At 41.7% G+C, this 13,065-nt stretch overlaps 1 protein-coding gene across 1 annotated transcript; it reads left to right on the plus strand.

Annotated features, from left to right (window-relative positions):
* Nucleotides 1-182: 182 nt before the first annotated feature.
* LOC148161753 (uncharacterized) lies at nucleotides 183-10,719 on the plus strand. The gene is given in 8 exon segments (XM_088020594.1): nucleotides 183-1,847; nucleotides 1,849-1,978; nucleotides 1,981-2,249; nucleotides 2,251-2,551; nucleotides 3,071-3,239; nucleotides 4,123-4,382; nucleotides 4,550-4,656; nucleotides 10,663-10,719. Coding segments are annotated over 8 exon segments (2,958 nt in total).
* Nucleotides 10,720-13,065: the final 2,346 nt, after the last annotated feature.

Consider the following 13,065-nt stretch of genomic DNA (forward strand, 5'->3'; position numbering starts at 1 on the left):
ATGTCATGGAACCAAGGTGTGTTTCCAGCAGTAAATCCCTGGACAGTGACACTTGTTTCTACCGTCACAACATGGACCCAGGCCTCCTCTCTTCTAAATCCTTTGACAGACACTAAAGCTTCTACAGTGAAAATATGGACTCATAATGAATATTCATTAGTAAACCCTGGACACATTCTGCAATGTCCACAATTATATCCTGGACTCAGTCTGAATATCAAGCAGGATATTCTTATATACCGAGTGTAACTGATACGGTTATATTTTGGACTGTACTTATATCTGAGTCTAAGAAATCATGGATACTGCCTGAAGCTGGTATATTCAGTATTTCATTGCATCCTCAAAGTGATTCTACTCAATCCTTGATTCAAGGAGAAAATCAAGCATCTCTTCTGTCGACACATCCTGGAATTGATAATGTTAATACATGGCCTTTGCCTGAATTTGAAACACTGGTATCATGGAGAGTGCCTTTGTCACAAGCAGCCACACTCTTACCCCTATCTGAAACTGATATTAGCAGATATTGGTTTAAAAGTGAAACAGAAAGAGTAAGTACCTCGGCCTGCTCAAAACTTCAAACAGTGAGAACTTTGACCCAGTTTGAAACTGATAGATTTGAGCCCTTGGCCCAAAATGAAACTCCTACAGTCATATCATGGATTCCAACAAAAACTGGTATATCCTACCCCTGGAATAAGTCTGAAAAAGACAAAGTAAGAACCTGGACCCTTTCTGGAGGTGATGCCTTGCGACCATGGATTCACACTGAAGCTAGTATATTCAACCTCTGGATCCAGTCTAAAAGCAGTACAGTCACACCCCGGACCAAGCCTGGGTCTCAGTCAGTCAATATCTGGACTGAAAGAAATACAGGCACATTTTGGTACCTGACTCAAAATGATGCAGTTAGGCCTTGGTCCCAGCTTGAATCTCAAATGACATCTTCTGGGAACCAAAATGGTATAAGTAGCTCTTGGACTCAGTATGAAACTAGTACAGTCAGATCCTGGACCAAGCTTGAAATCAGTACAGTGCAACCCTGGATTCAGGTTGAAACTGCTACAATTAGATCACGGACCCAGTCTGAAAATATAGAAATATACCCCCTGACCCAGTTAGAAGCTGGTACAGTAATAAGACACTGGTTCCAGACTAAACTGGATTCAATAAAACCTTGGAACCAGCCTGAAGCCAATACAATTAGATCATGGACTCAACCTGAAACTGAAACAATCCAAATTTGGACCCAGACAGAGGGCAAAGTAGTAAAACCTCCAACTTCATTGGAACTTGATACAATTACATCTTGGTTACAGACTCAAAGTGATACATTTCAACCCTGGATTAAATCTGACTCCCAATCTGTCAGTCCCTGGAGTCAGGCTGACGGTATAAATCACCCCTGGATTCAGCAAAGAGGTACTGTGAATCAACCCTACTCAGAAATCCAAACAGTCAGACCCTGGATGAAGCTAGATGCTGATGCACTTAGATCTTGGTTCTACATTCCAATGAATAAAGTCAGACCATCGACCAATTCCGAATCTCAGATCTTCAGCTCCGGGTTGCAGCCTGAAGTTGGTATGTTTCACCCTTGGATCCATCCTGAAACCCAAGCAGTGAGATCCGGGGCCCACCCTGAAACTGGTATGATTGCATCATTTGCTATCCATAAACATGACAAAGTCAGAACATGGATCCATACTGAAGTAGAAATCAGACCTGACAGGCATTATAAAGCCGATAGAATTATATCATTTGTTCCTTCTGAGGTTGAGCCAGATAGAGCAACTCCCTTAACTAGCCATTTCAGTTCCTGGTCTAAACATGTACCTTTTTTAACCAATAGAAATAATTCCTTCCCCACATCAGTATTTTATAGCTTTGTCAACTGAGATAGGTACAACAGAAAGCCAATATCAAATCAATTCTCTCCGTTTGAGTGAGCTCACAAACATTCCCTTTCTTTTCTTCCCCTTGCAAGTACTTGGCTTCCTGAAAGACTTCATTACCCGAAGGTTGTCAAATTCCAAATTACAAAAACAAATGGAAGCCCTGGTGTAGCATCTACATCTCTTAGCCCCCTCTCTCCATCATTTTCCTTTCTTATTCCTTGTTCTCTCCCATCACCATGTGCATTGCCCCATTCCTATTTGGTCATTTCTTCTGGTATATTGCCTTTATTCTATATTTTCCCTTCTTGCTCCATTCTTTCTCCAGCAGCCTTCTCTCCTGTTCTCCTGCTTAGCCTCCTCTTCTGATAGCTCTGTCAAGGAACTGTCTTCCTTAAAATTTACTGAAGAGAACATTCTTTCTCATACTTTTTCATATCTGCTTGCTGCTCCAGCCACCCTTTTAAGAAAAGAACCTTCTCTGATGCCTGGGTCTCAATCTGGAACCAAGTCTCATCAGCCTGAACAAGATCCTCTCAAGTATTCACAACTCAACGTTTCTTTGGCTGAGTGTCACCTAGGTGTGGCCTGGAAAGGGAGTGTCCAGGCTTTCTGGCTCTTCAAGACAGCTGCTATTTCTCATGAAGCCACAGGCAAGTTCAGTGTAGTCATCTATTTGAGTTATTATCCGTAGGACCAAGGTCTTTGTTAGAGCCTAATTACAAGAGTTTCTCTATAGGTCAGAAGTCATGCCCTCATACTTGGGCAGGACACAATTCAAACCATTATTTAGATCAGAGAATGGGGAATGGATAACAAAATGTTAACAGATGTCTACATATTCAGAGAAGACTAATTTTTGCTAGAAACAGTTTTTTTATAAGTATAGTTCCTTTCAGAGCATATTATAAAAATGCTTTTAGTGCTTAGAAATGGTTTACTGTTCTATTTGAGAAGTGAATAAACATATGTTTTTTCAGAGAGGTGTATTCAGACAATCTCTGTTCCCATCCCCAACTATATAGGGTTAAAATTCATATTTCCAAGCACTTTCCTAAAGTTGAAAATTTACAAGCACTTTGATAAAGTCAAAAAATAGGAAATCAAACTGTTCAGGTAAAGGAGTTAATAATACTACCTTCACCTATTGAAAATATGGATTCCTTCTGCAGAGTGTGGATTACGACCTGGCCTTGTGCCCCACTGTCCCAACTGCTGGGAGGCAGACGTGGGTGAATTTCCTTGGATGGTTTCCGTGCAACTCTCTTTCTCCCATTTCTGTGCTGGCTCTGTACTGAATGAACAGTGGATCCTTACCTCAGCTAGATGTGCAAATTTCATGTCAGTCTGAGTATGTCATTTCAAGATTCTTTAAAGACGGTACATATTCTTTGTTACAGAAATCAAATTCTGTGTATCTTCCTGCAGTAGTCACATCTGATACATTTTCTTAACTAAAGAGAAAGCATCTCTTCTTTTACCTTGTCATATCTCAAGTATCCATAAATGGGTGCTTTACCTGTTTTTCAGAGATAATTTCAGGATCCAAATCAATAGAACTGTAAAAAGATACCCTATTTTTGTATAATTTTACCTATAATAAAATGATGGAAAGTTTAAATAGTAAGGTTCACAGTTTTCCACTTTCTGACTTCAAACATGTTATCTCTTAAATATATGGATCTGTAGAAGAATTATAACTCTTTGAAAAATATCCTTTTGAGCATAGTTTTATTTCTTCTTTTAGCATAGTGAAGTAAGTCTTTGGACAAACAAGGAAAACAAAGCCCCCAGAAAGGGAATAACTGTCCAAAGTTATTTATATTATTACTATACAATATTTCAACTCCTAACTTTCAAAATGTATTTCACTAAGTGTTTTTTTTTTTATTATTATGTTATGTTAGTCACCATACAGTATATCATTAGTTTTTGGTGTATTTCACTATTTGGTGTATTTGGTGTATTTTACTTTCATGATAAATATTAGGATGCCTAATAATTTAAGTTAGGAATTTTCAACAAAGAAATTGTTTGCATTGTAAAACTTACCTCATCATTTCTGAAGGTGTCTAAACATAGTGTTCCTAATAAGACAGAAGTAGTGAAGGGAATAGTAGCACTTTAATGCTCACCTGGACTAAATTTTATTCATGTTAACTCTAGAGTTCTTTTCTACATTGAAATATGTAATAATAAAATGCTTGATAAATTTCCCTCCCAGAAAGAACTCAGAAGCACTAGCCCTGGTCCAAGTGGGGCTTACTGATCTTCAGGAGCCTGCTCAAGCTCAAACAGTAGGCATTCCCCGTGCCATGCCCTACCTAGGTCCCAAGGGACCTTTGGGTCCTGGGCTGATCTTCCTGAAACAGCCCCTACATTTTCAACCCTTGGTGCTTCCTATCTGTCTAGAGGAGAAACTGGAGCAAGAGAAAAATATACAGCTGTATGACTGCTGGCTACCCAGTTGGTCCCTCATGAGAGGTGAGTAATGCAGCATATTTACATGAGCATAAGTATGATATATTTGAAAAGAAGGAGTAGTATGCTTTCATGTAATAGAAGGTTTGTGATTATCTTTTCCTTCAGCCATATTTCTCCCTCTAACTAGGGTAAACCTAAAATCCTCTCTGTTCTCCCTTTTCCACTAGGAAGTCCTGGAATTCTGCAGAAAAGGCATCTAAGAATACTGCAAGTCAGCACATGTGCCCAGTTTTGGCCCAAGCTGAATGAATTCATATCATTTGTTCCTTCTGAGGTTGAGCCAGATAGAGCAACTCCCTTAACTAGCCATTTCAGTTCCTGGTCTAAACATGTACCTTTTTTAACCAATAGAAATAATTCCTTCCCCACATCAGTATTTTATAGCTTTGTCAACTGAGATAGGTACAACAGAAAGCCAATATCAAATCAATTCTCTCCGTTTGAGTGAGCTCACAAACATTCCCTTTCTTCCCCTTGCAAGTACTTGGCTTCCTGAAAGACTTCATTACCTGAAGTTCGTCAAATTACAAATTACAAAAACAAATGGAAGCCCTGGTGTAGCATCTACATCTCTTAGCCCCCTCTCTCCATCATTTTCCTTTCTTATCCCTTGTTCTCTCCCATCACCATGTGCATTGTCCCATTCCTATTTGGTCTTCACTTCACTTTCCTAAGTTGCAAACCTGAAAATCATATTTAAAGTAACAACTGCACATCACACTAAGGTTTAATTTTTTAAAGTTGTTATTTAAATTCCAGTTAGCATACATGGTAATATTACTTTCAGGTGTACAATATAGCGATTCTGCACTTCCATACAACACCATGTGCTCATCACAACAAGTGCATTGCTTCATTCCCATCACCTGTTTCACCCATCCTCCACCGAGTTCCCCTTGGTAACCATCAGTTTGTTCTCTAGAAGTAACAGTCTGTTTCTTGGTTTGCCTCTCTTTTTTTTCCCCCTTTGCTCATCTCTTTTTTTTTTTTTTTAATTTCAAATGTGAGTGAATTATATGGTATTTGTCTTTCTCTGAATGACATATTTTGCTTAGAATAATACCTTCTAGTTCCATCCTTGTCATTGCAAATGGCAAGATGTCATTCCTTTCTGATGGCTGAGTAATATTCCAATGTATATATGTACCACATTTCTTTATCCATTCATCTGTCGATGGGCTGCTTCCATATCTTGGCTATTGTGGACATTGCTACTATAAACATCAGGGAGCATGTACCCTTCTGAATCAGTATTGTTTATTCTGAGGGTAAATATCTGGTACTGCAATTGCTGGGTCATAGTGCAGTTTTACTTTTAATGTCTTGAGGAACCTCCATACTGTTCTCCAGAGTGGCTGCACCAGTTCTCATTCCCACCAACAGTGCAGGAGGGATCCTCTCTGCATCCTTGCCAACATCTGCTGTTTCTTCTTTTTTTTTTTAATTTTAGCCATTCTGACTAGTGTGGGATGATAACTCATGGTGGTTTTGATTTGTAGTTCCTTGATGATGAGTGATGTTGAGCATCTTTTCATGTGTCTGTTGGCCATTTGGATGTCTTCTTTGCAGAAATATCTTTCATATCTTCTGACCATTTCTTAACTGGGTTTTTGGCTTATGGGTGTTGAGTTTAACAAATGCTTTTTTTTTTTTTTTCGATACTAACTTTTTAGCACATATATTGTTTACAAATATCTTTCCCCATTCTGCAGGCTGCCTTTTAGTTTTGTTGATTGTTTCCTTTTCTGTACAGAAGCTTTTATCCTGATGAAGTCCCCATAGTTAAATTTTGCTTTTGTTTCCTTTGCCTCAGGAGATGTGTCTAGTAAGAAGTTGCTGTGGCATATGTCAAGAGAAGTTACTATCTGTGCTCTCTTCTAGGATTTTAATGGTTTCAGCTTTCACATTTAATCCATTTTGAGTTTATTTTTGTGTATGCTGTAAGAAAGTGGTCCAGTTTCATTCTTCTGCATGTGGCTGTCCAGTTTTCCCAACACCATTTGTTGAAGAGACTGTCTGTTCCCCATTGGATATTCTTTTCTGCTTTGTCAAAGATTAGTTGACCACAAAATTGTGTGTTTATTTCTGGATTTTCTATTCTGTTTCATTGATCTATTTTTGTGTGTTATGTAACTGTATATTCTGTACCAATGCCATACTGTTTTGATCACTACAGCTTTGTAATATAAATTGAAGACTAGACGTACTGCTTCCAGCTTAGCTTTTCTTTTTCAACATTGCTTTGACAATTAAAGCTCTTCTGTATATGTTCACTAACTGAACATAATAATAAAAATATATATGTAAAATAATTTAAAAACAAAGTTCTTCTGTGGTTCCAAACAAATTTTTGGATTGTTCTAGCTCTATGAAAAACCCTGGTGGTATTTTGATAGGATTACATTAAATTTGTAGATTGCTGTGGGTTAGAGATATTTTCACAGTAATTTTTCTTCCAGTGCATGACTGTGGAATGTTCATCATTTTTTGTGTGCTCTACAAATTCTTTCATCCGTGTTTTACAGTTCAGAGTACAGGTATTTCAACCCTTTGGTTAGATTTATTCCTAGATATCTTATTGTTTTTGGTAAAACTGTAAATGGGATTGCTTTCTTAATTTCTCTTTTTGCTGCACATTAATTGGTGTATAGAAATATAACAGATTTCTGCACATTGATTTTGTATCCTGAGACTTGACTTTATCAGTTCTACCTGAATTTTTGTTGGCGTCTTGTCAGTTTTCTGTATGTAGTGTCATGTCATCTGCAGGTAGTGAAAGTTTTGCTTCTTTCTTGCTGACTGGATGCCTTTGATTCTAGTGCTTGTCTGATTGCCGAGGCTAGGACTTCTAATACTATGATTAATAACAGTGGTGAGAGTGGACATCCTTTTTTTTTTTTCCTAAATAGGGAAAGAGCTCTGTTTTTTGCCATTGTGGTTGATGTTATCTGGGGTTTTCATATATGGCCTTTATTTTGTTGCAGTATGTTCCTTCTAAATCTACCTTGTTGAGGATTTTTATCATGAATGGATATTGTACTTTGTCAAATGCTTTTTCTGTGTCTCTTGAAATAATCATATGGTTTCATCCTTTGATTGATGGTATATAACATTGATGTGTGATAATTGAACCACCTACAACTCAGGAATAAATCCCATTTGAGTGGGTGAATGATTTATTTAATGTATTGTTCTATTTGATTTGCTAGTATTTTCTCAGGAATTTTATCATCCATGTTCATCAGATATTGGCCTATTGTGTTTTTAGTGGAGTGTTTCTCTGGTTTTGATTTTAGAGTAATTCTCTCCTCATAGAATGGACTTGGAGGTAATCCTTCCTTTTCTGTTTTTTGGAATAGTTTGAGAAGAATAGGTATTAACTCTGAATGCTTGGTAGAATTCATCTGGGGAGCCATCTCGTCCTGGACTTTGGCAGTTTTTTTTTTCATTATTATTACTGATTCAATGTATATGTTCGTAATCAATCTTTTCAAATTTTCTATTTCTTCCTGTTTCTAGGAATTTACCAATTTCTTCCAGGTTGTCCAGTTTCTTAGCATATAGTTTCTCATATTTTTATAATTATTTGTATATCTGTTTGTATTTTTGTGGTGTTGTTTGTTATTTCTCTCTCATTTGTAATTTTATTTATTTTAGTCCTTCCTCTTTTCTTCTTGATAAATAGCCTGGAGGCTTATCAATTTTATTAGTATTTTTCAGAGAACCAGCTCTTGGTTTCATTGATCTGTTCTGTTGTTGTTGTTTTTAGTTTGTATATCATTTATTTCTGCTTTCATGTTTATAATTTCCTTCCTTCTCCTGGTTTTAGGCTTTGATTATTGTTCTTTCTCTAGCTCCTTTAGGTGTAAGGTGAGGTTATTTGAGACCTTTCTTGCTGGTTGAACTAGGTATGTATTGCTATGTACTTCCCTTTTAGGACCACTTCTGATGAAACTCAACAGTTTTGGACAGTTGTGTTTTCGTTTTCATTTGTTTCCATGTATTTTTTATTCCTTCTCTGATTTCCTGGTTCACTCATTCATTATTTATATTTAGTTTAACTTCCATGTATTTGTGGTCTTTCCAGATTTTTTTTCTTGTGGTTGACTTCTCATTTTATAGCATTGTGGTCAGAAAAGATGCATGGTATGACTTCCATCTTGAATTTCTTGAGGCCTGTTTTGTGGGCTTACGTGTGATCTATTCTGGAGAATGACCCATGTGCCCTTAAAAAGAATGTGTCCTTTGCTCTTTTAGGTTGGAATGTCATGATTATATTTGTTAAGTTTATCTGGTCCATTATGTCATTTAAAGCCCTGTTTCCTTGTTGATTTTCTGTTTGGATGATCTGTCCATTGATGTAAGTGTGGTGGTAGAGTCCCCTACTATTATTGCATTATTACCAATGAATTCCTTAATGTTATTAACAGCTTTATGTATTTGGGTGCTCCCATGATGGGTGTATAAATATTTACAAGTTTTAGATCTTCTTGTTGGATTGTCCCGTTTATGATTATATAGTGCTCTTCTTTGTCTCTTGTTAATAGTCTTTGTTTTAAAATCTAGTTTGGGGTGCCTGGGTGGCTCAGTTGGTTTGGCGACTGCCTTCAGCTCAGGTCATGATCCTGGGATCCGGGGTCCTGGGATGGAGTCCCACATTGGGCTCCCCCAGATCCGTGGGGAGACTGCTTCTCCCTCTGCCTCTGCCTGCCACTCCCCCCGCTTGTGCTCTCTCTCTCTCTCTCACTGTCAAATAAAAAAAATTTAAAAAATCTAAAATCTAGTTTGTACAATAAAAGTATTGCCAATCCGGCTTTCTTTTTATAGCCATTTGCATGATAAATGATTTTCATCCCCTCATTTTAATCTGCAGGTGTCTTTAGGTCTCAAATGAGTCTATTATAGACAGCATACAGATGGGTCTTCCCCATGGAAGGACACAACCATTGTGTCACTCTTTGTCTTCCAATTCGAATAGTCAGTCCATTTACATTCAACATAATTATTGATAAATACATATCAGTGTATTTGTTTTGTGGTTGTTTATGAAGATTTTCATTGATACGTTCTTGTCTTCCTTTAATGGTTTGCTGATTTTCTTTAGTGATATACCTGGGTTATTTTCTCTTTATTCTTTGCATATTTATTAGTGGCTTTGATTTGTAGTTACCATTAGGTTTGTATATAACATCTTCTACATATAGCAGTCTATATTAAATTTTTGATCATTGAAGCTTGAAACCATTCTTTACTCCTTTCCTCCTCTCATTTTAATATCTGCTGTTATTTATCTATCTATTTATTTATCTATTTGTTTATTTTTTGAGAAAGCATGAGCAAGAGGGGAGGGGAGGGACGGGGGAAAGGGAGAGAGAGAATCTTAAACAGACTCTATGCCCAACATGGAGCTGGACTTGAGTTCAAACTCAAAACCCTGAGATCATAAACCAGGCCAAAATCAAGGGGCTTAACCAAATGAGCCACCCAGTCCCCATATGGTGTCATATTTTTTTTATTTTTTAAAGATTGTATTTATTTATTTGAGAGAAAGAGAATGAGAGATAGCACGACAGAAGAGGGTCAGAGGGAGAAACACACTCTCTGCCGAGCAGGGAGCCCAATGCGGGACTCGATCCCCGAACTCAAGGATCATGACCTGAGCTGAAGGCAGTCGCTTAACAAACTGAGCCACCCAGGCGCCCTGCTATCATATTTTAAATCCTTTTATTTTCTGAGTTCCTTGCATGACATTTTATAGAAGTGTTAATTTTTACTGCTTTTATGTTTCCTACCTTCATAATTTTGGTCTCCTGTTTCCACTCAAAGAGTCCCCTTTCAATATTACTTGCAGAACTGGTTTACTGGTCATCCACTCCTTTAGTTGTATTTTGCCTGGAAAACTCTATTTTTTCCTTCTGTTCTGAGGATAGCCTTGCTAGATAGAGTATTCTTGGCTGCAGATTTTCCGCATTTAGCACTTTGAAAATATCATGCAACTCCTTCTTGCTGGAAATCCACTCTTATTCTTATGCATTTTTCCTTGTATGTAACTGTCTTCTTTAGTCTTGTTGCTTTCAAAATTTTGTCTTGTCACTGTATTTTGCTAGTTTAATTACAGTATATCTTGGTGTCGGTCTACTTTTGTTGATTTTATTGAGGACTTCTGTTCTGCCACAGTTCATCAATCTGCCACAGCTTCAGAGTAAGGCTTCCAGCCTGGTGGGACAAAACTTGCCCGCATGGAAGCACCCCCCTGGATGTGTGCTCTGAGTTCCCCCAGTTTCCCTTCCACCCTTCCCACTGCTACCTGGGCCAGCTGGGGCCCAGTCTCCTCTGAGCCTCAGTTTCCCCAGCGCTAATCTGCTTGTCCCCCGGGACCTTCCACACACACACGTCAGGACACAGCACCCCGGCTCTTCATCAACAGACCCTCTTCTCAGTTCATTCCCTTCAGCTGCCTTCCTGCCTCAGGTAGTACTGCAGGGGATTTTGCCACAGGTCCTCCCTGACGACCTGGTAGGGGAAACAGGCCAGCTGAGCACGGGGCCCCGGCCCCATTCCCAAGCAGCTGGGGCTCAGGCATCACCTCTGCTGACGAAGGCTGCAGGGGCCCCACCTCGGTGATCCCCGTTAGACCCGGGCAGCTGGGGTCACACAACGAGTTGAAGAAGTTAAGGCGGGTGATATCGTGCCTGCGGCTGGCAGCTCCATGTTCATAGTCACAGAACCATGGGACTGGAGTAGAATGAGATGCCCTCTATCCTAGAGGACGGGAAAATTTCGAAGAGGCTGTCCACAGCCTAGGACCCACGCCCTCTCACCTTCTCTCCCCCTCAACCTCCCAGCCTCTCTCCATCCTGAGTCAGGTCCCGCCCCCATGATGGGGACCCCGCGCACCTCCCCTCCCGATCCCAAGTGCCCCCTGCCTGTCCCCCAGCATCCTCGAAGCTCAAGCCCACTCTTAACGGCAAACCTAAGCTGATAATCCTTAACAATCACTGTTCTGGAAGTAGGGTTTGCTCCCAAAGTAAAACATCAACCTGCAGCAGTACTTGGGATAGCACAATTCCTCCACCTGCCCCGCCAAAGAAATAGGAGGGGAAGGGAGAACATATCTTCTAGTTGTCCCGAGCTGCTTGCCTGGCTGCAGCACTGAACCACTTTGCCAGGCCTCCTCCTGCTCAAACCCTGCTCCCAACGGGCCCCCCAAGGCTCCGTCTCCCAGGACTGACCTCCAAATTGGTCATGTAGCTGAGCATGTCCCTGTCCTGATCACCCGTCACGGCTGATATCTTGGGGTGATTCAGGATCTGCTTTGTGTCAAGGAGCCTCGCCAGCATGTGCTACGGAAGGAGAGCCAGGAGCAACCCAGGACTTCCTGGCTGAGAGCAAGCGTCCCGAACATGCAAAAGTGCAGAAATATCAGGCACTGCCGCCCTCCCATCCTCGTCAGTTCCTGCCCTTTCTTCCCACCTGCTCCACCCAGGGGAGTCCCTTGGCTTCCAGCACCTCGGAGGAAGCCTGCGCCCGACAGGGCAAGGCCAAGGGCCTGATTGCTCTCCGTTCCCATGGTTCCCTGGCCTGTGCATGTGGCCTGCAGGCAGTCACAGCTTTGGATGCCTGGATGTGCTCCATCCCATGCTGACAGCTGTGTTTGCTTGTGTGTTTGCCTGAAGCCCCGTGGTTTGAAGGGCGCCCTATGCCCAGAAGGGGCCGCTTGGCTCACCCGGAGCCTGGCTGGTCACGCACGGTGCAAAGGGTGGTCCTGGCAGAGTCAGCGAGTGAGGGAGGGAAAGGGGTAGGTAGGAGCAGGAGGGAAAAGAAAAGAGAGACAGGGACAGAGAGACCCCACACCAGGAGGAAGGGACACAGAGGGAGGGCAGAGAGGACAGAGTGAGGGGGCGGGCGAGGACAGAGACGGGGAGAGACAGGCAGGGAGGAAAGGTGCTTGTAGGTGCCTGGGCCTGGGGCCTCGGCCTGGCTGTGTGGGGCTTGTGGAGACAGAGTTTGCAGCACCGCCGCTGCGCCGTGTCTGAGGTTACGCGGTCTGCTGAAGTGAGGCGGCCCACTGAATGACTTGCAACCCACGAGCGGACGAGACTGTGGGTCTGCCCTGAACCCTTTGGAAAACCACGCAAGCTCTGAAGGACAGGGAAGGGGGGCGGGCAGCCTTTCTGTCTGCCCCATGTACCCAGCAATCTTTTCCTTCCAACATCTGCTCTGAGTCAAGGGTTTTTGGGGCTCCACTACTTGTCGTATAGTTTTGTCCCCTGTTCCCTGATGCCCGCAAGGCTGTTGGGAGTACTGCAGCCCCAAGGCTTTGGCCCAAAGCTTCTGCTCAGACACATCGGGACAGGTCCCAGCCCCTGTGTTCTCACCCCCGCCCCGCCCTGAACCTTGCCACTGCCTATGCTGTGCATAGAGGGAATGGGGTCCCACTCCACCCCGGGCGTTTGAGGGAAGATCCCTTCACCCCAGCACTCATGGCCCTGGCCGTGGCTCTGTTCCTGCCCTCCTCCCAGTGTTCCTCAATAGCAGCCAAACCCCACCAGCCGGAGGAAGGATACAGCCTGGGCCCAGAAGCGAGGGATGCACCAGATGATGGCCCTCCGGCAAGCCAGATAAGAACTCCGCCGCTGATCATCCTCTGCTTGAGCCTTAAATAGTCCCTGGTAGCTTGGGC

Source organism: Eumetopias jubatus, unplaced genomic scaffold, assembly GCF_037043125.1.
Source record: "Eumetopias jubatus isolate StellerSeaLion01/CBP00866 unplaced genomic scaffold, mEumJub1_p1.0 scaffold_75, whole genome shotgun sequence".
Lineage (NCBI taxonomy): Eukaryota > Metazoa > Chordata > Mammalia > Carnivora > Otariidae > Eumetopias > Eumetopias jubatus.